This window comes from Cherax quadricarinatus, chromosome 21 (genome assembly GCF_038502225.1).
Source record: "Cherax quadricarinatus isolate ZL_2023a chromosome 21, ASM3850222v1, whole genome shotgun sequence".
NCBI lineage: Eukaryota > Metazoa > Arthropoda > Malacostraca > Decapoda > Parastacidae > Cherax > Cherax quadricarinatus.
The window spans coordinates 15,309,608-15,335,717 of record NC_091312.1 but is presented as its reverse complement, the minus strand read 5'-3'; the positions used below and the strand labels follow the sequence as shown (position 1 = coordinate 15,335,717).

The following is a 26,110-nucleotide window of genomic DNA, read 5'->3' as shown; positions in this document are numbered from 1 at the left end:
GATGGATTTATGAAGGATGAGATTAATCATAGAATTGATGAAGGAAAATAGGCAAGTGGTGCGTTGAGGTATGTGTGAAGACAAAAAACGTTATCTATGGAGGCAAAGAAGGGAATGTATGAAAGTATAGTGGTAATGCTGGGTTGTAATGCTGCAGCGGGGAGACGGTTGGAGGCAGAAGAGATGTCCTGTCTAAAGGCAATGTGTGGTGTAAATATTATGCAGAAAATTCAGAGTGTGGAAATTAAGAGAAGGTGTGGAGTTAATAAAAGTGTTAGTCAAGAGGGCTGAAGAGGGGTTGTTGAGGTGGTTTGGTCATTTAGAGAGAATGGATCAATGTAGAATGACACGGAGAGCGTGTAAGTCTGTAGGGGAAGGAAAGCAGGGTAGGGGTTGTCTCGAAAAGGTTGGAGTGAGGGGGTAAAGGAGGTTTTGTGGGCGAGGCACTTGGACTTCCAGCAAGCGTGCATGAGCGTGTTAGATAGGAATGAATGGATGCGAATGGTATTTGGGACCTGACGAGCTGTTGGAGTGTGAGCAGGGTAATATTTAGTGAAGGGATTCAGGGAACTAGTTATTTCTATATAGCCTGAATTGAGTCCTGGAAATGGTAAGCACAATGCCTGCACTTTAAAGGAGGGGTTTGGGATAATGGCAGTTTGGAGGGATATGTTGTGTATCTTCATATGTATATGCTTCTAAACTGTTGTATTCTGTGCACCTCTGTAAAAACAGTGATTATATGTGAGTGAGGTGAAAGTGTTGAATGATGAAAGTATTTTCTTTTAGGGGATTTTCTTTTTGGGTCACCCTGCTTCAGTGGGAGACGGCCGACTTGTTAAAAAAAATAAAAAAGCGTCTAATTGATCAGAATGACTTAGAGAGCGTATAAATCTGTAGAGGAATGAAGGTGGGGTAGGGGTTGTCCTCGAAAAGGTTGAAGGGAAGGGGTAAAGGAGGTTTTGTGGGCGAGGGGCTTTGACTTCCAGCAAGCATGCTTGAGCGTGTTAGATAGGAGTGAATGGAGACGAATGGTTTTTGGGACCTGATGAGCTGTTGGAGTGTGAACAAGGTAATATTTTGTGAAGGGCTTCAGGTTATTTTCATATAGCTGGACTTGAGTCCTGGAAATGGGAAGTACAATGCCTGCACTTTAAAGGAGGGGGTTTGAGATATTGCCAGTTTGGAGGTTCACTTTTAAACTGTCGTATCTGAGCACCTCTGCACAGACAGTGATTATGTATGAGTGAGGTGAAAGTGTTGAATGATGATGAAAGTATTTTCTTTTTGGGGATTTTTTCTTTATTTTTGGGTCACCCTACCTCAGTGGGAGACAACTTCCATATCAGAGGTCACTTCAAAAAAATGCAATACAAGTTTTAATTTTACAGGAATATGTTTAGAATGGCTTTGTAGTCCAGTGCACAGTGATGATCCTGAACGAAGTGTTGTGTGTCTACGATCTCTAGAAACACTGTTGTCTTCACCTTGGCCAGCAAAAGTTGTTGGTCCTAATGCTAGCCTTACTACAGAAATTGCAACAGTAATGCATAGGTAAGTAACTAAAACAGTAGCATACAATTTTTTTTTTTTTACTTCAAGCATCTTTCACAGAGATAGGGGGATCCAAAAAAGAAAACAATTCAGCCTTGCCAGAAATGTACAGACATCTCATTTCAGGTTTTCACTTTAAATCCCCACCCTGTCCTACAATTACGTATTATGTTAACCATATCATTGCTTTTATTTCATTCATTATGGTGGAATTTTTATTCCATTGATTACGGTGGAACCTCAGTGTTTGAACTTCATTGGTTCCTAGTTCGTAGTCGAACAACAAAAAGTTCAGTGTCTAAAACAGTATTTCCCAGGCTTTAATTATCAGCCTCACACACTAGAGGATGTTGCACTGACTCTTCCAAAAGTCTCTTGAGAGCTTGGCGAGTGTCAGAGATCACTTCAAAGCACTTTTGAAACAGGGCTTTCATGTAAAGTTTTTTTAATATCTGAATTTTAACCCTTTCAGGGTCCAAGGCCCAAATCTGGAGTCACGCACCAGTGTCCAAGAATTTTAAAAAAAAAAATTTGTTATTTTTTCTTATGAAATCGTAGAGAATCTTTTTGTGAAGGTAATAAAACAAAAAGTACGAAATTTGGTGGAAAATTGACGAAATTATGCTCTCGCGAATTTTGATGTGTCAGCGATACTTACGAATCGGCGATTGTGCCGACTTTGACTCCCATTTTAGGCCAATTACATTATTCCAATCAACCAAATTCTTAGCTATTTCACTAGTATTACTTCTATTCTATCGATTGAGCACAAGAAATCGCCAAGTCAACTGTTTCAACTACAAAATAAAGTGATCGGAAATTGTTAATTTGGCCAATTTAACACAAAGTTCAAAATATTCCAATTTCAAAATAGGGTCCAGAATGAACAATGTAGGCATTCCTGGCACTAAACTAACATTTCCTCTGTTCATTAGTTATGTTTTGAGGCTTTACAAATAAATTCCATTTTGATTTTTTATTCACATAATGAATTTTTATTCACACCAAAAAATAGAAGATTTACTGTTATGCAATACTGTAATAATTGTATAAATATCATCACCATATTTGTGAATGTATATTAGACCCACCAGCTGACGTGTATTAGAAGTGTGAGGTCGTTTGTTTACTCTTGAATATCGGCAAAAATTTAACATTTCTGCTACTTTGAGCTCAGTTTCAAGCCATTTCCAGTGCTAAAACCAATCAAAATCATCTCTATTTCTGTAATATGTCTTCCATTCTATCAAATGAGACCAAGAAATCGCAAATACAACTATAAAAAACATACGAAAAAACACTGCAAAGTTGCTGTTTTAATCGAAAAATCATGATTTCATTTTTTTTCTCTCATTATACACAGTGTGCTGCAGGATCTGTTTTATGTGGTGCACACATACCACATAGATGTATTCTCTCATATCTAGGCCCAAATGTACCACTCAAAGTTTATCAGAGTGAGCTGAGCTCATGGCGTAGATCTACGGTTTGGACCCTGAACGTAAAGCCGTAGATCTACGGGACGGACCCTGAAAGGGTTAAATAAGCTGGTGTGTTTAGACTCCAGAAAGACATTCAAAGACAAGGTCATTTTTTATAAACAAAATTGTTCATACTCCAGTTCATTTGAGGTCCAGTACTTTGGAACACCAAGGTTCTATTGTATCAGGAATTTTTAACCCCCATTCGTGGTCAGTGCCATAGTACTATGGTTTTCAGGCCAAGGTCCATACTGTAGAACTACATGACAAGCTCAGCTCATTCAGATAAGCTGTGAGTGGTAAATTTGGGCCTAGATATGAGAGAATGGGTCTCTGGTGAGTGTGCACCATATAAAAAAATCCTGCCCCACGTAGTGCATGATGGGGGGGGAAAATGTGACCATGTACGTATTTGGTTTAAAATAGCGACTGCATTGTATTTTCAGATAGTTTTATTCTCAGTTTCTTGGTATCATTTGATAGAATGGAAGATATATTACAGAAATAGAGATGTTGATTGGTTCAGGATTGTAAGTAGCTTGAAATTGAACTCAAAGTAGCAGAAATATTACATTTTTGCCAATATTCCAGAGGACACAAATCATGTCACTCGCCCAATATGCACCCAGCTTGTCAGTCTACTATGTGCTGACATTATTTATACAATTATTACAATAATGCAGTAGTCTGCATAACAGTAACTCTTCTATTTTTTGTGTGAATAGAAATTCGACATGGAAATCAAGTGTAATATAGGAGAGGCCTAGGGATGTAACTAATGAACAGAGGAAATATTTTAATGCCAGGAATATCTGTATTGTTTATTAACCCTTTCACTGTCGATGCCGTATTTGTACGGCGTACAAGCCAGTGTTGGTGCCGTATTAATATGCTAAAATTCTAGTGGCTTCAGATTTAGCGAGAGAAAGCTGGTAGACCTACATGTGAGAGAATGAGTCTGCATTGTCAGTGTGTGCAGTGTAAAAAAAAAACCCTGCTGCACGCAGTGCACAATGGGGAAAAAAAACTCTGACCGTGTTTTTGGTTTAAAATGCCGACTTTGAGATGTGTTTTTGTATGGTATTTATGGCTGTATTCTCATTTTCTTGGTCTTATTTGTTAGAATGGAAGAGATATACAGTGGACCCCGGTTAACGATTTTTTTTCACTCCAGAAGTATGTTCAGGTGCCAGTACTGACCGAATTTGTTCCCATAAGAAATATTGTGAAGTAGATTAGTCCATTTCAGACCCCCAAACATACACGTACAAACGCACTTACATAAATACACTTACATAATTGGTCGCATTCGGAGGTAATCGTTATGCGGGGGTCCACTGTATTACAGAAATACAGTGGTCCCCCACTTTTCGTAGTTCCCGGCAATCGTAAAATTCGCCAATCACAGGAGTATTTTCGTATAAACATGGACTCGCTTTTCATAGGTTGACTCGCGAGTCGTAGTTCGTCCAGGACGCGTACGCACGGCGTGAGCCAGGGCGGCAGCCAGTCTGGCATTGTTTACCAGTGAGCGAAGGTCCCCTCGCGTGCTCCAGCGAAATATTTCATAATACATGTATTCCATTTATTTTAGTGCTTGCAAGTACAGTGGAACCCCGCATAACGATATTAATCCGTTCCTGAGAGCTCATTGTTATGCGAAATTATCGTTATACGAATGAATTTTCCCCATAAGAAATAATGGAAATCAATTTAATCCGTGCAAGACACCCAAAAGTATGAAAAAAAAATTTTTACCACATGAAATATACATTTTCCTACACACAAAGAGAAGGATACATGCACAATAGTAGAGTAGTACATGCACAATATGTATTGTGCATGTACTACTCTACTAAATGAAGAATAAATGACACCTTTATTGAAGATGCAGCAATGACTGATGAGACAGTGTGTCCTGGGAGTGCCTTTTCCTCCTGAGTACTGTAGGTCCTGTTTGGCATTTTCTTCCAGAACAGGCCTTATCACGCTGTGTATGCCACTACGATTCTTAAATTTCTCAAACCAACCTTTGCTGGCTTTAAATTCACCATTATGAGCACTAGTTCCAGGCATTTTTCCCTGTTCACCTGGGTGTTAGTTGACTGGTGTGGGTTGCATCTTGGGAGACAAGATTAAGGACCCCAATTCAAATTCAATTCAAATTCAAATTCAAAGTTTATTCTCTATAAGGATTACAATGCTGAGTTTACAGAATTTGGTTATTGTGTGGTTTACATGTAGTAAAATAATAACTACAGAGTGTACCACTAGAACACCTAGCATGGCTAGGCATTTCGGGCAGACTTATATTAAATCTTAAGTTTAAAATATTACAAAATTATGAGGTAAGTTGGTATTATGGCTAAGTGACTAAATACTAGTTGTGAGTTTAGCAATGTGAATGCTTTTGTTTTGGCACTATACATAGTTTCAGTATTGGAGTATCACAGGCCAACTTATGACTAGTTAAGATTCATTATTTTGAGATTGAGATTGATATTTCTGTTTATGGTCAAATGGGTGAGTGAGTGTAAGTGTGAACCACCAGGTGGAATTCGTATTATTAGCTGACAGGGTGTATCAGGGAGATAAGATGTTTTCTGATGGTAGTTTTGAAGGTGATGAATGTGTCTGCAGTTTTGGAATTTTCAGGTAGGGTGTTTCAGATTTTAGGGCCTTTGACATACATTGAATTTTTGTGAAGGTTTAGTCGGACACGGGAAATGTCATAGAGATGTTTGTTTCTGGTGTTGTGCCTGTGGGTTCTGTCACAACTATCAAGAAAGCGTTTTAGGTCAAGGTTAATATTGGAATTTAAGGTCCTGTAGATGTAGATTGCACAGTAGTAAGTGTGGATGTACTGAACAAGGAGTAAGTTTAGATCTATGAAGAGTGGGGGGGTGTGTTGCCAGGGATGGGATTTAGTGATTATTCTTACTGCGGCTTTTTGTTGGGTTATTATTGGCTTTAGGTGTGTTGCTGCAGTTGAACCCCAAGCACAGATAGCATAGGTGAGGTATGGATATATAAGTGAATGGTATAGTGTGAGAAGGGCAGTTTGCGGCACGTAGTATCGTATCTTGGAGAGGATCCCAACCATTTTGGATACTTTTTTGGTTATGTGTTGGATATGGGTGCTGAAGTTCAGGTTGTTGTCGAGGTATAGGCCTAGGAATTTGCCCTCATTATGCCTGGCAATTAGAGTGTTGTCGATCTTAATGTTAATTTGCGCATCTCCTGCTCTGCTACCAAACATAATGTAGTAGGTTTTGTCAACGTTAAGCGTAAGTTTATTGGCTGTCATCCAAGTCGATATTTTGATCAGCTCCTCATTAACAATGGTGTTGAGGGTGGCAAGATTAGGGTGAGAGATGACATAAGTCGTGTCGTCAGCAAAGAGAATGGGGTTCAGGTGTCGATATACGTTTGGAAGATCATTGATGTATATGAGGAAGAGCAGGGGACCAAGGACACTTCCCTGCAGAACTCCAGTATCAAGTGGCTGTGTTGTTGATGCTGTGTCTTTAATGGTGACATACTGATACCTATTAGTAAGGTAAGATTTGAAATATGCAAGCGCATGGCCTCTTATACCATAATGGTCAAGTTTGTGGAGTAGGATGCCATGGTCTACTGTGTCAAAAGCTTTTCTTAGGTCAATAAAAATTCCTAGTGGATATTCCTTATTTTCCAATGCTGTGTAAAGCAGATCTAGCATTTTTATGATTGCATCGTTAGTGCTTTTATTTTTCCTGAATCCAAATTGGCAGGGGTTGAGTATGTTTTGTGACGTTATAAATGAATACAGTCTCCTGTGCACAAGTTTCTCAAAGATTTTGGATAGCAATGGTAAGTTTGATATTGGCCTATAGTTGTTTAAATCTGTAGGGTCACCACCTTTATGTATTGGTGTAACCCTTGCCGTCTTGAGTAATTTCGGGAAGGTGCTAGTTTCTAGTGACTTGTTAAAAAGTAATGAGATAATATGCAAGAGGACATGGGCCACTCTCTTGTACAATAATGGTGGGACATGAGACAGATTCCCTGAGTTATTTTTAAGTGGCTTTATAATCTCGGTGACTTCCGTGGGCTCAGTTGGAGCAAGATAGAAGGAATTTGGGAAATTCCCATCTAGGTAGTCCCCGGCATGGGCATTGGTACGTGGGATTTTATTGGCGAGATTAGAACCTATGGTTGAGAAGAAGTCGTTTATCTTGTTAGCTGTGTCAGTGGGTTGCAGTGATGTTTCATTAGGTTTAGTTAGGACAATATTCTTGTTTTTTTCAGTTTGTGGGTCCCTAGAATCTGAGAGAGTGTTTTCCAGGTCTTTTTTATATCTCCTCTTGTGTCAGTGAATCTACTGGAGTAGTATAGTTGTTTGGCTTTCTTTATTACTTTGGTGAGGACTGATGAATAGTGGAAATGAATAGTGGAAATAAGTTAGACAGTCTTCGATGACACTGACTTTTTTGGGTTATCCTGGGTGGCTAACCCTCTGGGGTTAATTGTTTCTTGGTATTCTCAATAAGCCACACCAACAACGGTGCTACAGCAGCAGCAGCAGCAGCTGACAGTGCTACAGCAGCAGCAGCAGCTGACAGTGCTACAGCAGCAGCAGCAGCTGACAGTGCTACAGCTGCAGCAGCTGACAGTGCTACAGCAGCAGCAGACGGTGCTACAGCAGCAGCAGACGGTACTACAGCAGCAGCAGCAGCAGCAGCAGACGGTACTACAGCAGCAGCAGCAGCTGACGGTGGTACAGCAGCAGCAGCAGCTGATGGTGCTACAGCAGCAGCAGCAGCAGCAGCTGATGGTGGTACAGCAGCAGCAGATGGTACTACAGCAGCAGCAGCAGCAGCTGATGGTGGTACAGCAGCAGCAGATGGTACTACAGCAGCAGCAGCAGCAGCTGATGGTGGTACAGCAGCAGCAGCAGCTGATGGTGCTACAGCAGCAGCAGCAGCTGATGGTGGTACAGCAGCAGCAGCAGCTGATGGTGCTACAGCAGCAGCAGCAGCTGATGGTGCTACAGCAGCAGCAGCAGCTGATGGTGCTACAGCAGCAGCAGCAGCTGACAGTGCTACAGCAGCAGCAGCTGACAGTGCTACAGCAGCAGCAGCTGACAGTGCTACAGCAGCAGCAGCTGACAGTGCTACAGCAGCAGCTGACAGTGCTACAGCAGCAGCAGACGGTGCTACAGCAGCAGCAGACGATACTACAGCAGCAGCAGCAGCTGATGGTGATACAGCAGCAGCAGCAGCTGACGGTGCTACAGCAGCAGGAGCAGCTGACAGTGCTACAGCAGCAGCAGGATCAGCAGTTGACCATGGTACCACAGTATTTCGATAATATTTCTCACCCTTTTTACCACAGGGTTGGCACTAGAAGCTTTCTAGGGGCCCATGGTCACTTATTTTGCAGATAAAATCACCAAAAACGCTGTAATAATACGAAATGTTCCGATTGTATGCATGGATGTTACCGCGGAGGCTGGCTTGTAAACAATGCCACCGGCGGAACATGTGAGGCTGGCTCAGGCCTCGCATAGACGCGTCTCAGACGAATAGCGTTGAGCGAGTTTTTTAGCGCTATGCGAGGCAAAATTTTAGTGATAAAATGTATTGCTATGCGGATTTAACGTTATGTGATGCCAACGGTATGCAGGGGTCCACTGTACTAAATAAGCTACCATGGCTCCAAAGAAAGCTCCTAGTTCCAAGTCTGTGGTAAAGGTGAGAAATACGATTGAATTTAAGAAAACCATCATTGAACAATATGAAAGTGGTACAAGTGTGGCCAAACTGTCCAGGATGTATAAGAAACCCTACACAACCTTATGTTCCATAGTGGCCAAGAAAAATGAAATAAAGGATGCTGTTGTTGCAAAGGGAGTAACTATGCTGACAAAAATGAGATCACCAGTACTGGAAGAGGTTGAGAAGTTATTATTGGTGTGGATAAATGAGAAACAATTAGCAGGAGATACTCTTATGACTTCGTTTATTTGTGAAAAGGCTAGGCAGTTGCATGAAGAATTGGTAAAGAAATTGCCTGCAAATAGTGGTGAAGTGAGTGAATTTAAGGCCAGCAAAGGCTGGTTTGAGAGATTTAAGAACCGTACTGGCATACACAGTGTGGTAAGGCATGGTGAGGCTGCCAGTTCGAACCACAAGACGGCTGAAAAATATGTGCATGAATTCCAGGAGTACATAAACAGTGAAGGACTGAAACCTGAACAAGTGTTCAATTGTGACAAAACAGGCCTCTTTTGGAAGAAAATGCCAAAGAGAACCTTCATTACACAAGAGGAAGAGGCAATGCCAGGACATAAGCCTATGAAAGACAGGCTGACGCTAATGTTCTGCGCTAATGCTAGTGAGGATTTCAAAGTGAAGCCATTACTAGTGTACCATTCTGAAAATCCCAGAGTGTTCAGGAAAAACAATGTTATGAAAAGTAATTGTGTGTGTTTTGGAAATCTAATAGTAAGGCATGGGTCACGAGGGAAATTTTCGTCGAGTGGTTCAATGAAGTGTTTGGCCCTAGTGTGAAGGAGTATCTCCTGGAAAAGAAATTGGATCTCAAGTGCATGCTAGTAATGGACAATGCACCTGCTCATCCTCCAAACTTGGATGACCTAATTTTCGAGGAGTTTGGGTTCATCACAGTAAAGTTCTTGCCCCTGAATACCACTCCTCTCCTCCAACCCATGGACCAGCAGGTTATTGCAAACTTTAAAAAGCTCTACACAAAAGCAATGTTTCACAGGTGCTTGACTGTGACCACAGACACTGACTTGACCCTAAGGGAATTTTGGAGAGAACACTTCAGCATCCTCCACTGCATAACCCTTATAGGTATGGCTTGGGAGGGAGTGACTACCAGGTCTTTGAACTCTGCCTGGAGAAAATTTTGGCCAGATTGTGTCGACAAGAGGGATTTTGAAGGATTTGGGACTGACCCTAATGAGCCTATGTCTGTTGTAAAATCAGTTGTGGCACTGGGGAGTTCTATGGGGTTGGATGTGAGTTTGGAGGATGTGGAAGAATTGGTGGAAGACCACAATGAAGAGCTCACCACTGAGGAGCTGCAAGAGCTTCAGCAGGAAGAGCAACACATCGCAGCTCAGAATCTTGCTGCAGAGGAGGAGGAAGAGAGATGGAAGAAGGTGCCTTCTTCAGAAATTAAAGAGATTTTTACTATGTGGGGTAAGATGGAAAGCTTTATGGAGAAACATCACCCTAACAAGGTTGTTGCGAGCCAGGTTGGCAACATGTACAGTGACAAAGTCTTGAGCCATTTTAGGGAAGTGTGAAAGAGATGCCAGAAACAGAGCTCTCTCCACAGTTATTTTGTGAGACAGGACTCCAGTGACTCTTAGGTGGTCCTAGTGGCATTAAGAAACAGAGAAGAGAAGCAACCCCAGAAAAGCAAATGGTACCTTAGGTGTTGATGGAAGGGGATTCCCCTTCCAAACTATAAGCAATCCACTCTCTCTCCTCCTCCAGTCTCCCATACACTAAGAAGAATCTCCAATAAAGGTAAGTGTTATGCATTAATGTTTCATTCATCATTTCCCATTGTATTGTTTATGTACTACATGTATATTTCATGTTAAAAATTTTTTTGTTTTAATACTTCTGGGTGTCAGGAACGGATTAATTGTATTTACATTATTTCTTATGGGGAAAATTGATTCATTATTTTATTATTTTTATTAATAAAATAATGAATCAATTGGTGTCAGGAACGGATTAATTGTATTTACATTATTTCTTATGGGGAAAATTGATTCGTAAATCGTAAATTTCGTTTATAGTAACGGCTCCCGGAACGGATTAATTACGAACAACGAGGGACCACTGTAGTTGATTTTGATTGGTTTCACAATGAAAAGTACGCACCTTGAAATTGAGCTCAAAGTAGAGGATATGTTCGATTTTTACTGATGTTCAAGAATAAACAAATGACGTCACCATCCAGTGTATGTCCAACTGGCCAGTCCAATACACAGTCAAGAATGGGTTGACATTATTTATACAATTATTACATAACAGTACATGTTCTATTTTTTGTGTGAATAAAAATTCAAAATGGAAAGCAAGAGTAATATAAGAGGGGCCTGGACACGTGACTAATGAACAGAGAAAATGTTATTTTAGTGCCAGGAATGTCTACATTGTTTATTCTGGACCCTATTTTGAAATTGGCATATTTGAAATTTGTGTGAAATTGGCCAAATTGCCAGTTTCTGACCACTTTATTGGGTAGTTGAAATCAGTAAATGGGTGGTTTCTTCTACTCAATCGATAGAACAAATGGAGTTCTAGCGAAATAGCTATGAGTGTGATCGACTGGAATAATGGAATTGGCCGAAAAGTAGGTGAAATCGCTGATGCATATACAGTGGACCCCCGCATAACGTTGGCATCGCATAGTGTTAAATCCGCATAGTGATACATTTTATCACTAAAATTTTGCCTCGCATAGTGCTAAAAAATTCGCTCAACGCGATTCGTCCGAGACACGTCCATGCGACCTGAGCCAGCCTCACTTGTTCTGCCAGTGGCATTGTTTACAAGCCAGCCTCCGCGGTAACATTCAAGCATACAATCGGAACATTTCGTATTATTACAGCCTTTTTATAGTGATTTCACCTGAAAAATAAGTGACCATGGGCCCCAAGAAAGCTTCTAGTGCCAACCCTACAGAAATAAGGGTGAGAATTACTATGGAGATGAAAGAGATAATTGCTAAGTATGAAGGTGGAGTGCGTGTCTCCGAGCTGGCCAGGTTATATAGTAAACCCCAATCAACCATCGCTTCTATTGTGTGCAAGAGAACGGCAATCAAGGAAGCTGTTCTTGCCAAAGGTTTAACTGTGCTTTCGAAACAGAGATCGCAAGTGATAGAAGATGTTGAGAGACTGTTATTGGTGTGGATAAACGAAAAACAGATAGCAGGCGATAGCATCTCTCAAGCGATCATAAGTGAAAAGGCTAGGAAGTTGCATGAGGATTTAATTAGAAAAATGCCTGCAACTAGTAGTGATGCGAGTGAATTTAAGGCCAGCAAAGGTTGGTTTGAGAGATTTAAGAGGCGTAGTGGCATACATAGTGTGATAAGGCATGGTGAGGCTGCCAGTTCGGACCAAAAAGCAGCTGAAAAATATGTGCATGAATTCAAGGAGTACATAGACAGTGAAGGACTGAAACCTGAACAAGTGTTTAATTGTGACGAAACAGGCCTGTTTTGGAAGAAAATGCCAAGCAAGACCTACATTACTCAGGAGGAAAAGGCACTCCCAGGGAATAAGCCTATGAAAGACAGGCTTACTCTTCTCATGTGTGCCAATGCTAGTGGTGATTGCAAAGTGAAGCCTTTATTAGTGTATCACTGAAACTCCCAGAGCGTTCAGGCAAAAGAATATCCTCAAGGCTAATTTGTGTGCGCTGTGGAGGGCAAACAATAAGGCATGGATCACTAGGGACTTCGTCTATGACTGGTTACACCAAGCATTTGCCCCCACTGTGAAAAATTACCTAACTGAAAAGAAATTAGACCTTAAGTGCCTCTTGGTGTTAGACAATGCCCCTGGTCATCCTACAGACTTGGCAGAGCGACTTTGTGGGGACATGAGCTTCATTAAGGTGAAGTTTTTGCCTCCTAATACCACTCCTCTCCTGCAGCCCATGGACCAGCAGGTTATTGCAAACTTCAGAAAACTGTACACAAAAGCTCTGTTTGAAAGGTGCTTTGTAGTGACCTCAGAAACTCAATTGACTCTAAGAGAGTTTTGGAGAGAGCACTTTAATATCCTCAATTGTGTAAACCTTATAGGTAAGGCTTGGGAGGGAGTGACTAAGAGGACCTTGAACTCTGCTTGGAAGAAACTGTGGCCAGAATGTGTAGACCAAAGGGATTTTGAAGGATTTGAGGCTAGCCCTGAGAATCCTATGCCAGTTGAGGAATCAATTGTGGCATTGGGGAAGTCCTTGAGGTTGGAGGTTAGCAGGGAGGATGTGGAAGAGTTGGTGGAGGAGGACAATGAAGAACTAACCACTGATGAGCTGCTAGATCAACTTCAACAGCAAGAGGTCACACCTGAGGAAATTGCTTCGGAGGAGGGGAGAGAGAAATTGAAGAAGTTGCCTACTTCAAAGATTAAGGAAATCTGTGCAAAGTGGCTTGAAGTGCAAACCTTCATGGATGAAAATCACCCTCAGACAGCTATTGCAAGCCGTGCTGGTGACTATTACACTGACACTGTTGTGAAACACTTTACGAAAGTCATGAAGGAACGAGAGGTACAGGCCACTATGGACAGATATGTTGTGCGACAGAAGTCCAGTGACTCTGGAGCTGGTCCTAGTGGCATTAAAAGAAGAAGGGAAGCAACCCCGGAAAAGGACTTGACACCTCAAGTCCTAATGGAAGGGGATTCCCCTTCTAAACACTTAAACCATCCAGTCTCCCCTCCTCCCATCCCATCAATCATCACCACATCTTCAATAAAGGTAAGTGTCATGTAACTGTGCATGTTTTCTTAAGTTTGTGTGTATTAAAATTAATATTTCATGTGGTAAAATTTTTTTTTTTTCATACTTTTGGGTGTCTTGCTCGGCTTAATTTGATTTCCATTATTTCTTAGGGGGAAAATTAATTCACATAACGATAATTTCGCATAACATTGAGCTCTCAGGAACGGATTAATAGCGTTATGCGGGGGTCCACTGTATATTATCGAGACCACTAGCTTCGCGGGAGCGTAATTCCATAAGTTTTCCATAAAATTTCATACCTTTGGTGCCATTACCATTAGAAAAGAAAAAGATTCTGTCATTTCATAAGAATTTTTTTTTTTTTTTTTTTTTTAAATTCTTCAACACAGAGAGCAAGTTTGCGAGCAGGGGTCTCGACAGTTAAAGGGTTAAATTGACGATTTTTAAATTTGTGTGAAATTGGCCAAATTACCAATTTCTGAGCACTTGATTGGGTAGATAAATAACCTACACATAGGAGAGAGGAGCTTACGCAGACTTTTCAGTCCAACTTGGACTGTTTACAAAGTTGAAATAGTTAAATGGGCTGTTTATTGTGCTTAACCCTTTGACTGTTTTCGACGTATAAATACGTCTTACGAGCCAATGTTTCTGACGTATATATACTCAATTATTCTAGCAGCTTCAAATCAAGTGGGAGAAAGCTGGTAGGCCCACATGTGAGAGAATGGGTCTGTGTGGTCAGTGTGCACCACATAAAAAAAATCCTGCAGCACACATTGCGTAATGAGAAAAAAAAAACTGATCGTTTTTTTGGAATAAAACACCGACTTTGAGGTGTATTTTCATATAGTATTTATCGTTGTATTTGCGTTTTCATGGTCTTAGGTGATAAAATGGAAAACATAATACAGAAATAGAGATGATTTTCATTACTTTGACGATGAAAACGACCTTGAAACTGAGCTCAAAGTAGTGGAAATGTTCGATTTTTACCAATGTTCAGGAGTAAATAAATCACACCACACGTCCAATACACGTCAACTGGGGAGTCTAATATTCTTTCACTAGTGCACTGATATTATTTATACCATTTTTACAATAATGCAGTAGTCTGCATAACAGTAAATTTTGTATTTTTTTTTTTTTTTTTCTTCAACAAGTCGGCCGTCTCCCACCGAGGCATGGTGACCCAAAAAAGAAAGAAAATCCCCAAAAAGAAAATACTTTCATCATCATTCAACACTTTCACCACACTCGCACATTATCACTGTTTTTGCAGAGGTGCTCAGAATACAACAGTTTAGAAGCATACACATATAAAGATACACAACATATCCCTCCAAACTGCCAATATCCCAAACCCCTCCTTTAAAGTGCAGGCATTGTACTTCCCATTTCCAGGACTCAAGTCCGACTATATGAAAATAACCGGTTTCCCTGAATCCCTTCACTAAATATTACCCTGCTCACACTCCAACAGATCGTCAGGTCTCAAGTACCATTCGTCTCCATTCACTCCTATCTAACATGCTCACGCACGCTTGCTGGAAGTCCAAGCCCCTTGCCCACAAAACCTCCTTTACCCCCTCTCTCCAACCCTTTCGAGGATGACCCCTACCCCGCCTTCCTTCCCCTATAGATTTATATGCTTTCCATGTCATTCTACTTTGATCCATTCTCTCTTTGCCTCCATAGATAACGTTTTTTGACTCCACATATACCTCAATGCACCACTCACCTTTTTTCCCTCATCAATTCTATGATTAACCTCATCCTTCATAAATCCATCCGCCGACACGTCAACTCCCAAGTATCTGAAAACATTCACTTCTTCCATACTCCTCCTCCCCAATTTGATATCCAATTTTTCTTTATCTAAATCATTTGACACCCTCATCACCTTACTCTTTTCTATGTTCACTTTCAACTTTCTACCTTTACACACATTCCCAAACTCATCCACTAACCTTTGCAATTTTTCTTTAGAATCTCCCATAAGCACAGTATCATCAGCAAAAAGTAACTGTGTCAATTCCCATTTTGAATTTGATTCCCCAAAATTTAATCCCACCCCTCTCCCGAACACCCTAGCATTTACTTCCTTTACAACCCCATCTATAAATATATTAAACAACCATGGTGACATTACACATCCCTGTCTAAGACCTACTTTTACCCGGAAGTAGTCTCCCTTTCTTCTACACACCCTAACCTGAGCCTCACTATCCTCATAAAAACTCTTTACAGCATTTAATAACTTATCCATAAATGCAATAAAAACTTCCCTACCTTTATCTAAATACTGTTCACACATATGCTTCAATGTAAACACTTGATCTACACATCCCCTACCCACTCTGAAACCTCCTTGCTCATCCGCAATCCTACATTCTGTCTTACCTCTAATTCTTTCAATTATAACCCTACCGTACACTTTTCCTGGTATACTCGGTAAACTTCTTCTTTCTTTCAACGTACCAGCCGTATCCCACTGAGGTGGGGTGTCCCAAAAGAAAAAACTGAAGTTTCTCCTTTTAAATTTCGTAATATATACAGGAGAAGGGGTTACTAGCCCCTTGCTCCCGGCATTTTAGTCGCCTCTTACGACACGCATGGCTTACAGAGGAAGAATTCTGTTCCACTTCCCCATGGAGATAAGAGGAAATAAACAAGAACAAGAATTAGAAAGAAAATAGAAGAAAACCCAGAGGGGTGTGTATATATATGCTTGTACATGTATGTGTAGTGTGACCTAAGTGTAAGTAGAAGTAGCAAGACTTACCTGTAATCTTGCATATTTATGAGACAGACAAAAGACACCAGCCATCCTACCATCATGTAAAACAATTACAGGCTTTCGTTTTACACTCACTTGGCAGGACGGTAGTACCTCCCTGGGCGGTTGCTGTCTACCAACCTACTACCTACAACTTGGTAAACTTATTCCTCTATAATTTTTACAGTCTCTTTTGTCCCCTTTCCCTTTATATAAAATGACTATACATGCTCTCCGCCAATCCCTAGGTACCTTCCCCTCTTTCATACATTTATTAAACAAAAGTACCAACCACTCCAACACTATATCCCCCCCTGCTTTTAACATTTCTGTCATGATCCCATCAGTTCCAGCTGCTTTACCCCCTTTCATTTTACGTAATGCCTCACGTACCTCCCCCACACTTACATTCTGCTCTTCTTCACTCCTAAAAGATGGTATACCTCTCTGACCAGTGCATGAAATTACTGCCTCTGTTTCTTCCTTAACATTTAAAAGTTCCTCAAAATATTCTCGCCATCTACCTAATACTTCCATCTCCCCATCTATTAACTCCTCTACTTTGTTTTTAACTGACAAATCCATACTTTCCCTAGGCTTTCTTAACTTGTTTAACTCACTCCAAAATTTTTTCTTATTTTCATTAAAATTTCTTGACAGTGCCTCTCCCACTCTATCATCTGCTCTCCTTTTGCACTCTCTCACCACTCTCTTTACCTTTCTTTTACTCTCCATATACTCTGCTCTTCTTATAACACTTCTGCTTTGTAAAAACCTGTCATAAGCTACCTTTTTCTCTTTTATCACACCCTTTACTTCATCATTCCACCAATCACTCCTCTTTCCTCCTGCCCCCACCCTCCTATAACCACAAACTTCTGCCCCACATTCTAATACTGCATTTTTAAAACTATTCCAACCCTCTTCAACCCCCCCACTACTCATCTTTGCACTAGCCCACCTTTCTGCCAATAGTCGCTTATATCTCACCCGAACTTGCTCCTCCCTTAGTTTATACACTTTCACCTCACTCTTACTTGTTGTTGCCACCTTCCTCTTTTCCCATCTACCTCTTACTCTAACTGTAGCTACAACTAAATAATGATCCGATATATCAGTTGTCCCCTCTATAAACATGTACATCCTGGAGCCTACCCATCAACCTTTTATCCACCAATACATAATCTAATAAACTACTTTCATTAAGTGCTACATCAGACCTTGTATATTTATTTATCCTCTTTTTCATAAAATATGTATTACTTATTACCAAATCTCTTTCTACACATAGCTCAATTAAAGGCTCCCCATTTACATTTACCCCTGGCACCCCAAATTTACCTACTACTCCCTCCATAACATTTTTACCCACTTTAGCATTGAAATCCCCAACCACCATTACTCTCATACTTGATTCAAAACTCCCCACGCATTCACTCAACATTTCCCAAAATCTCTTTCTCTCCTCTACACTTCTCTCTTCTCCAGGTGCATACACGCTTATTATAACCCACTTTTCACATCCAATCTTTATTTTACTCCACATAATCCTTGAATTAATACATTTATAGTCCCTCTTTTCCTGCCATAGCTTATCCTTCGACATTATTGCTACTCCTTCTTTAGCTCTAACTCTATTTGAAACCCCTGACCTAATCCCATTTATTCCACTCCACTGAAACTCTCCCACCTCCTTCAGCTTTGTTTCACTTAAAGCCAGGACATCCAGCTTCTTCTCATTCATAACATCCACAATCATCTCTTTCTTATCATCTGCACAACATCCACTCACATTCAGACTTCCCACTTTGACAATTTCCTTCTTCTTATTCTTTTTAGTAATCTTTACAGGAAAAGGGGTTACTAGCCCATTGTTCCTGGCATTTTAGTTGACTTTTACAACACGCATGGCTTACGGAGGAAAGATTCTTATTCCACTTCCCCATGGATATAAAAGGAAAAGTAATAAGACCAAGAACTATTAAGATAAAATCAAAGAAAACTCAGATGAGTGTGTATAAATAAATGTGTACATGTATGTGTAGTGTGACCTAAGTGTAAGTAGAAGTAGCAAGACATACCTGTAATCTTGCATATTTATGAGACAGACAAAAGACATCAGCAATCCTACCATCATGTAAAACAATCACAGGCTTTCGTTTTACACTCACTTGGCAGGACGGTAATACCTCCCTGGGTGGTTGCTGTCTACCAACCTACTACCTACATTTTTTGTATGAACAAAAAATCAAAATAGAAAGCAATAATAATATAAGAGGGGCCTAGAGATGTGACTAATGAACTGAGCATATGTTATTTTAGTGCCACGAGTGTCTACCTTGTTTATTCTGGACCCTATTTTGAAATTGGCATCTTTTATAGTTTGTGTGAAATTGGCCAAATTGCCAATTTCTGACCACCATATTGGGTAGTCCAAATTAGTAAATGGGAGGTTTCTTGTACTCAGCTGATGGATAAAATGGAGTTCTAAAGAAATAGCTATGAGTTTGGTCAACTGGAACAATGGAATTGGCTGAAAATAGGGCTCAAAGTCAGCGAAATCGCCGATACGCATATGTCGCCGAGACTGCTAACTTCGCGGGAGCATAATTCCATGAGTTTTCGACCAAATTTCGAACTTATGGTGTCATTACCATCGGGAAAAGATTCTCTATCATTTCATAAGAAAAAATAATTTTTTTTTTTTTTTTTTTCAAAAATTGAGCGACATAGAATGACAGTTTCAGAGAGGGACCTGAAACAGTCAAAGGGTTAATTGATAGAAAGGAAGCATACTAGCAAAATGGCTAAGAATTTGGTTGAGTTAAACAATAGAATTGGCCTAAAATAGGACTTAGTGGGCAAAATTGCTGGTGCATAAATATTGCCAAGACTGCTAAATTTGTGAGAGCATAATTCTGTAAGTTTTTTCATTAAATACTTTTGGTGTCATTACTTTTGGAAAAAAATTATCATTTCATAAGATCGGAGGTCTAGACCCTCGAAGGGTTAATGTCTTGTAACAAAATGTATGCTCATAGCATCCAGCCACAGTATTGGGTGAGGCAGCATCTAATAAAACAACCAGTAACAGTATTGAATTAGGCACATGTGATGCAGTAGCCAGTTCCAATATTTGATGGTGCAATAATACATCAACTGGAGTACTGGATGAATCTGCAAAAACTAATACAGCAGCCTGATGGATTAAATGCACAATTTATAGATACAGTGGTACCTTGATTTACAAGTGAGCAAAACATATGAGTTTTTCAAGTTACGAGCCATCGCTCAGTCGATTTTTTGCTTTTAGTTGCAAGCCAAAATCCAAGTTACGAGCGAGCTTCAGTTATGCCGCCACTAATTGGCGGCATATCTGAAGTCAAATCCAACTCTGTACCCAGAGGAATGTCAGGTACTTTGTCCCATCCCACATGCTTTTCCAAGACATAACTGGAAAAATCTAGGTAGTAGTTTGGTAGTAGCAACTGCCCAGGGAGGTACTACCGTCCTGCCAAGTGAGTGTAAAACGGAAGTCTGTAATTGTTTTACACGATGGTAGGATTGCTGGTGTCTTCTTTTTTTCTGTCTCATACACATGCAAGACTTCAGGTACGTCTTGCTACTTCTACTTACACTTAGGTCACACTACACATACACGTACAAGCATATATATACACACCCCTCTGGGTTTACTTCTATTTTCTTTCTAGTTCTTGTTCTTGTTTATTTCCTCTTATCTCCATGGGGAAGTGGAACAGAATTCTTCCTCCGTAAGCCATGTGTGTTGTAAGAGGCGACTAAAATGCCGGGAGCAGGGGCCTAGTAACCCCTTCTCCTGTATAAATTACTAAATTTAAAAAGAGAAACTTTTGTTTTTCTTTTTGGGCCACCCTGCCTTGGTGGGATACGGCCAGTTTGTTGAGAAAAGAAAAAAAAACTGGAAGAATAATACTCCCACACTAATCCCAGATTGTAGTGAGGCACCTTGTCCCTTGTTTGGTTCTCATATAAGTCCAGGGAAGGGGTACCTCCATTTCACCACTCAGAATTTTTCCAGAAACATTAATTAATGTGGGCGGAGTACTGATAGTGGTGAGTGGAGTACTCATGGTGGTCAGTGGAATAGTGATAATGGTGGGTGGAGTAGATGTGGTGGTGAATGTAGTAGTATGGGTGGTGGATGGAGTATAAATACATTTTTCTTATTTAAAAACCTGTAATAAAAAAATTTGGATGGTTTTTTTGGGGGGTGGAACAGATTAATGGCATTTCAGTTAATTTCAATGAGGAAAATTTATTTGATATATGAGCAAATTGAGTTACAGGTTGGGTCATGGAATGAAAAAAACTTTTAAGTCAAGGTACCACTGTACTTCTGGAAGATAAGTGGTGATAAGAGAACATCAACCATGTCGTAATTGAGGGGGAATTTTGTTTTCACATCAGTCAGCTGCTATACAATACAGCTGATTTTTTTATTTATTCACCTATATTATACATTGCTTTTGATCCAGTCACTCGTAGTGAGTAACCTTCCATTTACTAACTCTTGTTAACAAAACAGATACCAGATTTAGTGAGCTGGGACCACTTATGTAGTGGTACACTTATGCTCATATGTACATACATGCAGATTGAGGAATCTTACATTTTCTTGTTAGTTCCCAATGTTTTTTCTTAGAATGATAGTCTGAGCTAATGCATGTGGTTAATATTTACAGACAAGTCTTAAGTTCTGACCATACTGATGTACACCAGTCAGCTGTTACAGTAGTCTCATTGGTGGTCAGAGCAGCACAGCAAGCTTTAGATGAAGAGAAAAGAAAGAAGAAAAAACACAAAGGTAAAAAAATAAAACTCGCTTATCCGGCTTAGGCTGCTCTTATGTGGCATCCTTAATTTTAAGTTTAGTAAGTAGATATGCAGGGAGGAAGGAAGGCAAAGGCAGAGGGAAGGAGATCATAAGAGTACTAGATGCAGATGGTGGGAGACACAAAGAGTAAATATTAAATCTTCAGTTCTCTACCTGCCTCCCTCCCTCTCTCCCTCACTAAAATACCAGGAGCAATGGACTAGTAACCCCTTTTCCTTTATAAATTACTAAAAGAAAGAAGAAAAACATAAGAATGAGATATGAATGTATTACAGTACTATATCTCAGAAAAATAAAATGTTGCATTTGATTTTTTTTTTTTTATGTAGGTGCAAGGCAGTGGTGGCGAAGACTCACAATTCATGTCTGCTTCTCTCACACACACATTCCATTATTCTAAAATTACTGAAACATGCCAGTTGTATATTACTATAACTTGCTGACATTCAGTATTTAGGCAGTATTTCCAAAAAATATAATGTTGTATGTGATCATTTTCTGATTAAAATTAGTATTGCTTGTTGAGCAGTCTTCATTTTTACCCTTGTCTATAACTGGCATGTCTTGTCTTCAGTAGCTTCTCATATAGAGTTTTAAAGTTTTCATAGTAATAGCTTACACTATCTTATAGATGACATTCCAGCTATTTACTAAATTATTTTCACATTTGTGTGTTCGGGTATATAAATTTTTTGAAGTTCAAAAATTTGCAACAGTGACAAGAAACCTTTTGCAGTGAAACCTTTATTACATTGTTTCATCTACGTATTTGTAACAGTGAGATGCAGTAGCTACATAATAGAATACAGTATGGTATAATTATATTTGCTACAGAAGAAAAGCCAGCTAATCAAGAATGTGAAGGATGTGAAGCAGACCTTCTAGGAGAGGGCAAAGAATCTGGAGAAATCAATACAGCACAGTCTTTAGTATTTACTGCTCTGCAGGTAAGCAGATATATTCATTGTTATGTGGAGCTGTGCTTTGTCTTCTTACTTGTACTGGGATGTGATGTGAATGTGGGGGAGGTGCATGAGGCATTACATAGAATGAAAGGGGGTAAAGCAGCTGGAACTCATGACATCATGACATAAATGTTAAAAGCAGGGGGGGGGAGATAGTATTGGAGCGGTTGGTATTTTTATTTAACCCTTTGAGGGTTTCGGCCGTACTAGTACGGCTTACGACCCAGGGTTTTTGACGTACTAGTACGCCTAGATTCTTGCGCCCTCAAATCTAGTGGGAGAAAGCTGGGAGGCCTACATATGAAAGAATGGGTCTATGTGGTCAGTGTGCACAGTATAAAAAAAATCCTGCAGCACGCAGTGCATAATGAGGAAAAAAAACTTTGACCGTTTTTTTTTTAATAAAACAGCGACTTTGCACTGTATTTTCGTATGGTATTTATTGTTGTATTCTAGTTTTCTTGGTCTCATTTTATAGAATGGAAGACATATTACAGAAATAGAGATGATTTTGACTGGTTTTACAATGAAAAGTACCTTGAAATTGAGCTCAAAGTAGCAGAAATGTTCAGTTTTTACCAAAGTTCAAAAGTAAACAAATCATGCCAAGCGTCCAATACTCATCAACTGGTGAGTCTAATATTCTTTCGCAAGTACGCCAATATTATTTATACCATTTTTTACACTAATGCAGTAGTCTGCATAACAGTAAATCTTCTATTTTTTGTGAGAATAAAAATTCAAAGTGGAAAGCAAAAGAATGTAAGAGGGGCCTTGAGACGTGACTAATGAACAGAGAAAATGTCATTTTAGTGCCAGGAATGTCTTTCTTCTTTATTCTGGACCCTACTCGGAAATTGGCATTTTTTGAAATTTGTGTGAAATTGGCAAAATGGCTAAATTCTGACCACTGTACTGGATAGTTGAAATTGATAAATGGGTGGTTTCTTGCACTCATTCGATAGAAAAAATGGAGTTCTAGCGAAATATTCATGTTTTTTGTCAACTAGTACAGTGGAATTGGCCGAAAATGGGGCTCAAAGTGGGCAAGATCGCCGATGCGTAAACATCGCCGAGACCGCTAACTTCGCGAGAGCATAATTCCGTAAGTTTTCCATCAAATTTCAAACTTTTGGTGTCATTATGATAGGGAAAAGATTCTCTATCTTTTCATAAGAGAAAATTATTATTTTTTTTTTTTTAAATTTGGCCGACTCTGAGAACGAGTCTCGGAGAGGGCCTGTCGACCCTCAAAGGGTTAATAAATGTATGAAAGAGGGGAAGGTACCTAGGGATTGGCAGAGAGAATGCATAATTCCTTTATATAAAGGGAAGGGGGACAAAAGAGAGTGTAAAAATTATAAGGGAAGAAGTTTACTGAGTATACCAGGTAAAGTGTACAGTAGGGTTATTATTGAAAGAATTAGTGGTAAGACAGAGAGTAGGATTGCGGATGAGCAAGGAGGCTATAGAGTGGGTAGGGATGTGTAGATCAAGTGTTTACATTGAAGCATATATGTGAACAGTATTTAGATAAAGGTAGGGAAGTTTTAATTGCATTTATGGATTTAGAAAAGGCGTATGATAGTGGATAGGGGAGCAATGTGGCAGATGTTGCAAGTATATAAAATAGGTAGTAAGTTACTGAATGCTGTAAAGCATTTTTATGAGGATAGTGAGGCTCATGTTAGGGTGTGTAAGATTGAGGGAGATTACTTTCCAGTAAAAGTAGGTCTTAGACCGGGATGTGTAATGTCACCATGGTTGTTCAGTGGTCAGTCGTCACATGAGGTCACAGACCCTGAGCTGCTTTGGGGATTAGCGTGGACGGTTACAAAGCATGGCTTGCTTCTGCAGTGTTTTAAAAACTGAGGTTGGAGAGTTGAAGGAGGAGGTCTTGCTTCTCCAGGAGGAGATTAGGAGGCTGAAGGTCCACCTCAATGGGCCTGGGAGAGAGTGTGAGGTGGTTGGAGATGTGGGGAATGAGGCTTCTAGCAGTGAGGTGCAGTCTGTCTCTCACTGTGAGGAGGCTGTAGGTGGGGAGGTAGCAACGGCTACCAGCAGTGAGGTGCAGCCCAGCACCTGCTACAAGTGGCGAGTTGTTCACAGTAATGGGAGGCGCATCAGAGTAAGGAAAGTTAAGAGTGAAGATCTGAAGGTAGGAAATCGCTTCTCTGTTCTCCAGGATGAATGTACTTCAGTGGCCAGTGAAGGTAAGGGTACTACTGCCCCTGCTAATGAAGGTAAGCGCATTCTTGTGGTTGGTGACTCTCAGGTAAGATATGTTGACCGTGCTTTTTGTAATAGGAATAAGAAGATGAGAGATAGAGTGTGCTTCCCTGGAGCTGGTGTTGGGGACATTGTCAACAGACTGGATAATATCATGTCAGGTAATGGGAACAAGCCCATTATCTGTCTCAGTGCTGGTGGAAATGATATTGGGAAGGGTAGGAGAGAAGAGCTGCTAGATAAGTACAGGTCAGCTATAGATTTCATTAAGTCTAAGGGAGGGATCCCAATCATATGTAGCATCTTGCCTAGAAGGGGAGTAGGAAATGAATGGTTGTCTAGGGCAATTGGTGTAAATTGCTGGCTAGACAGATACTGCAAGGAACTTGCAATCCCATTCATTGACAACTGGAACAACTTTTATGGCAAACATGATATGTATGCAAGGGATGGGGTTCATCTCTCTGGGGCAGGGGTGGTAGCACTTGCAGACTCGATTGAGAAGGCCATTGGTGAAATGCCTATGATTTTAAACTGATGGAAGATAGAGGTATGGGTGTGTGTGGGAAACAAGCAGGTTGCAACACTAGGGTTGGAAACAGTAAATGTATAAAAGGCATTCAGCATGAAGTTATAAATAAAGACAATAGAACAGGTCAGCAAACAAAGGGGGACAGCAGAGGGCAGCAAGGGACTAGCTCCCTTAAGGTTTACTATACTAATAGCAGGAGTGTTAGAAATAAGATAGATGAGCTAAGATTAATTGCAAGTGCAGGAAACATAGATATTATTGCTATAACAGAGACCTGGCTCAATCTGAAAGATAGAGAGATGCCCTCTGAATGTCACATACAAGGCTATAAATTATTCCACACTGACAGGGTCAACAGGAAAGGTGGTGGAGTAGCGATGTATGTCAGAGACAATTTAAATTGTTGTGTTAGACAAGATATTAAATTAGAAGCGTCAGCCACTGAATCTGTTTGGTTACAGCTTCTCGAGGGCCGAGAAAAACTAAATTTGGGTGTGATTTACAGGGCCCCAAATCTTGATAGGGAGTGCAGTAAACTTCTATGGGACGAAATTCGTAAGGCATCTACATACGAAAATGTTGTGCTAATGGGAGATTTCAACTATAGACAGATTGACTGGAGCAATTTGACAGGAAATTTAGAGTCGGGTGACTTTCTTGATACGATCCAGGATGTTTTTTAAAACAGTTTGTGACAGAGCCAACTAGGGGAAATAACCTCCTTGACTTGGTTCTTGCCAGTAGGGAAACACTAATTAATAATCTTGAGGTTAATGATGAGCTTGGGGAGAGTGATCACAAATCACTCAGTTTTAACATATCATGGAATTCCCCTAATAATGGCAATCAAGTCTCCGTCCCTGACTTTCGCTTGGCTGATTTCATAGGACTGAAAAATTACTTAGGTGGGCTGAACTGGAATGACCTGACTAGGGGTCAGGTAGGTGGTGATGGTTGCCGATATGATGCTTTCCAGGGCATAGTTCTAGCTGCTCAGTCAAATTATGTTCCAAATAGGGAAATCAGATCAAACAAAAATGATCCTAAATGGATGAACAATAGATTAAAATATCTGATTGGTCAAAAGAGAGGCATATATAGGCAAATCAAAAGAGGAGAGGGGCAATTAAGAAATCGATATATTCAGTTAAAGAGAGAAATAAAAAAGGGAATTAGAAAAGCAAAAAGA

At 40.1% G+C, this 26,110-nt stretch overlaps 1 protein-coding gene across 2 annotated transcripts in view; it reads left to right on the top strand.

Annotated features, from left to right (window-relative positions):
• LOC128688991 (HEAT repeat-containing protein 5B) overlaps nucleotides 1–26,110 on the top strand; it is a 255,910-nt gene that overhangs the window by 177,725 nt on the left and 52,075 nt on the right. For both annotated transcript variants that reach the window (XM_070087247.1, XM_070087248.1), the window contains exons 28-30: nucleotides 1,392–1,554; nucleotides 21,044–21,165; nucleotides 22,030–22,142. In XM_070087247.1, the coding sequence (XP_069943348.1) occupies nucleotides 1,392–1,554; nucleotides 21,044–21,165; nucleotides 22,030–22,142 (398 nt within the window). The remainder of the gene's footprint in view (nucleotides 1–1,391; nucleotides 1,555–21,043; nucleotides 21,166–22,029; nucleotides 22,143–26,110) is intronic.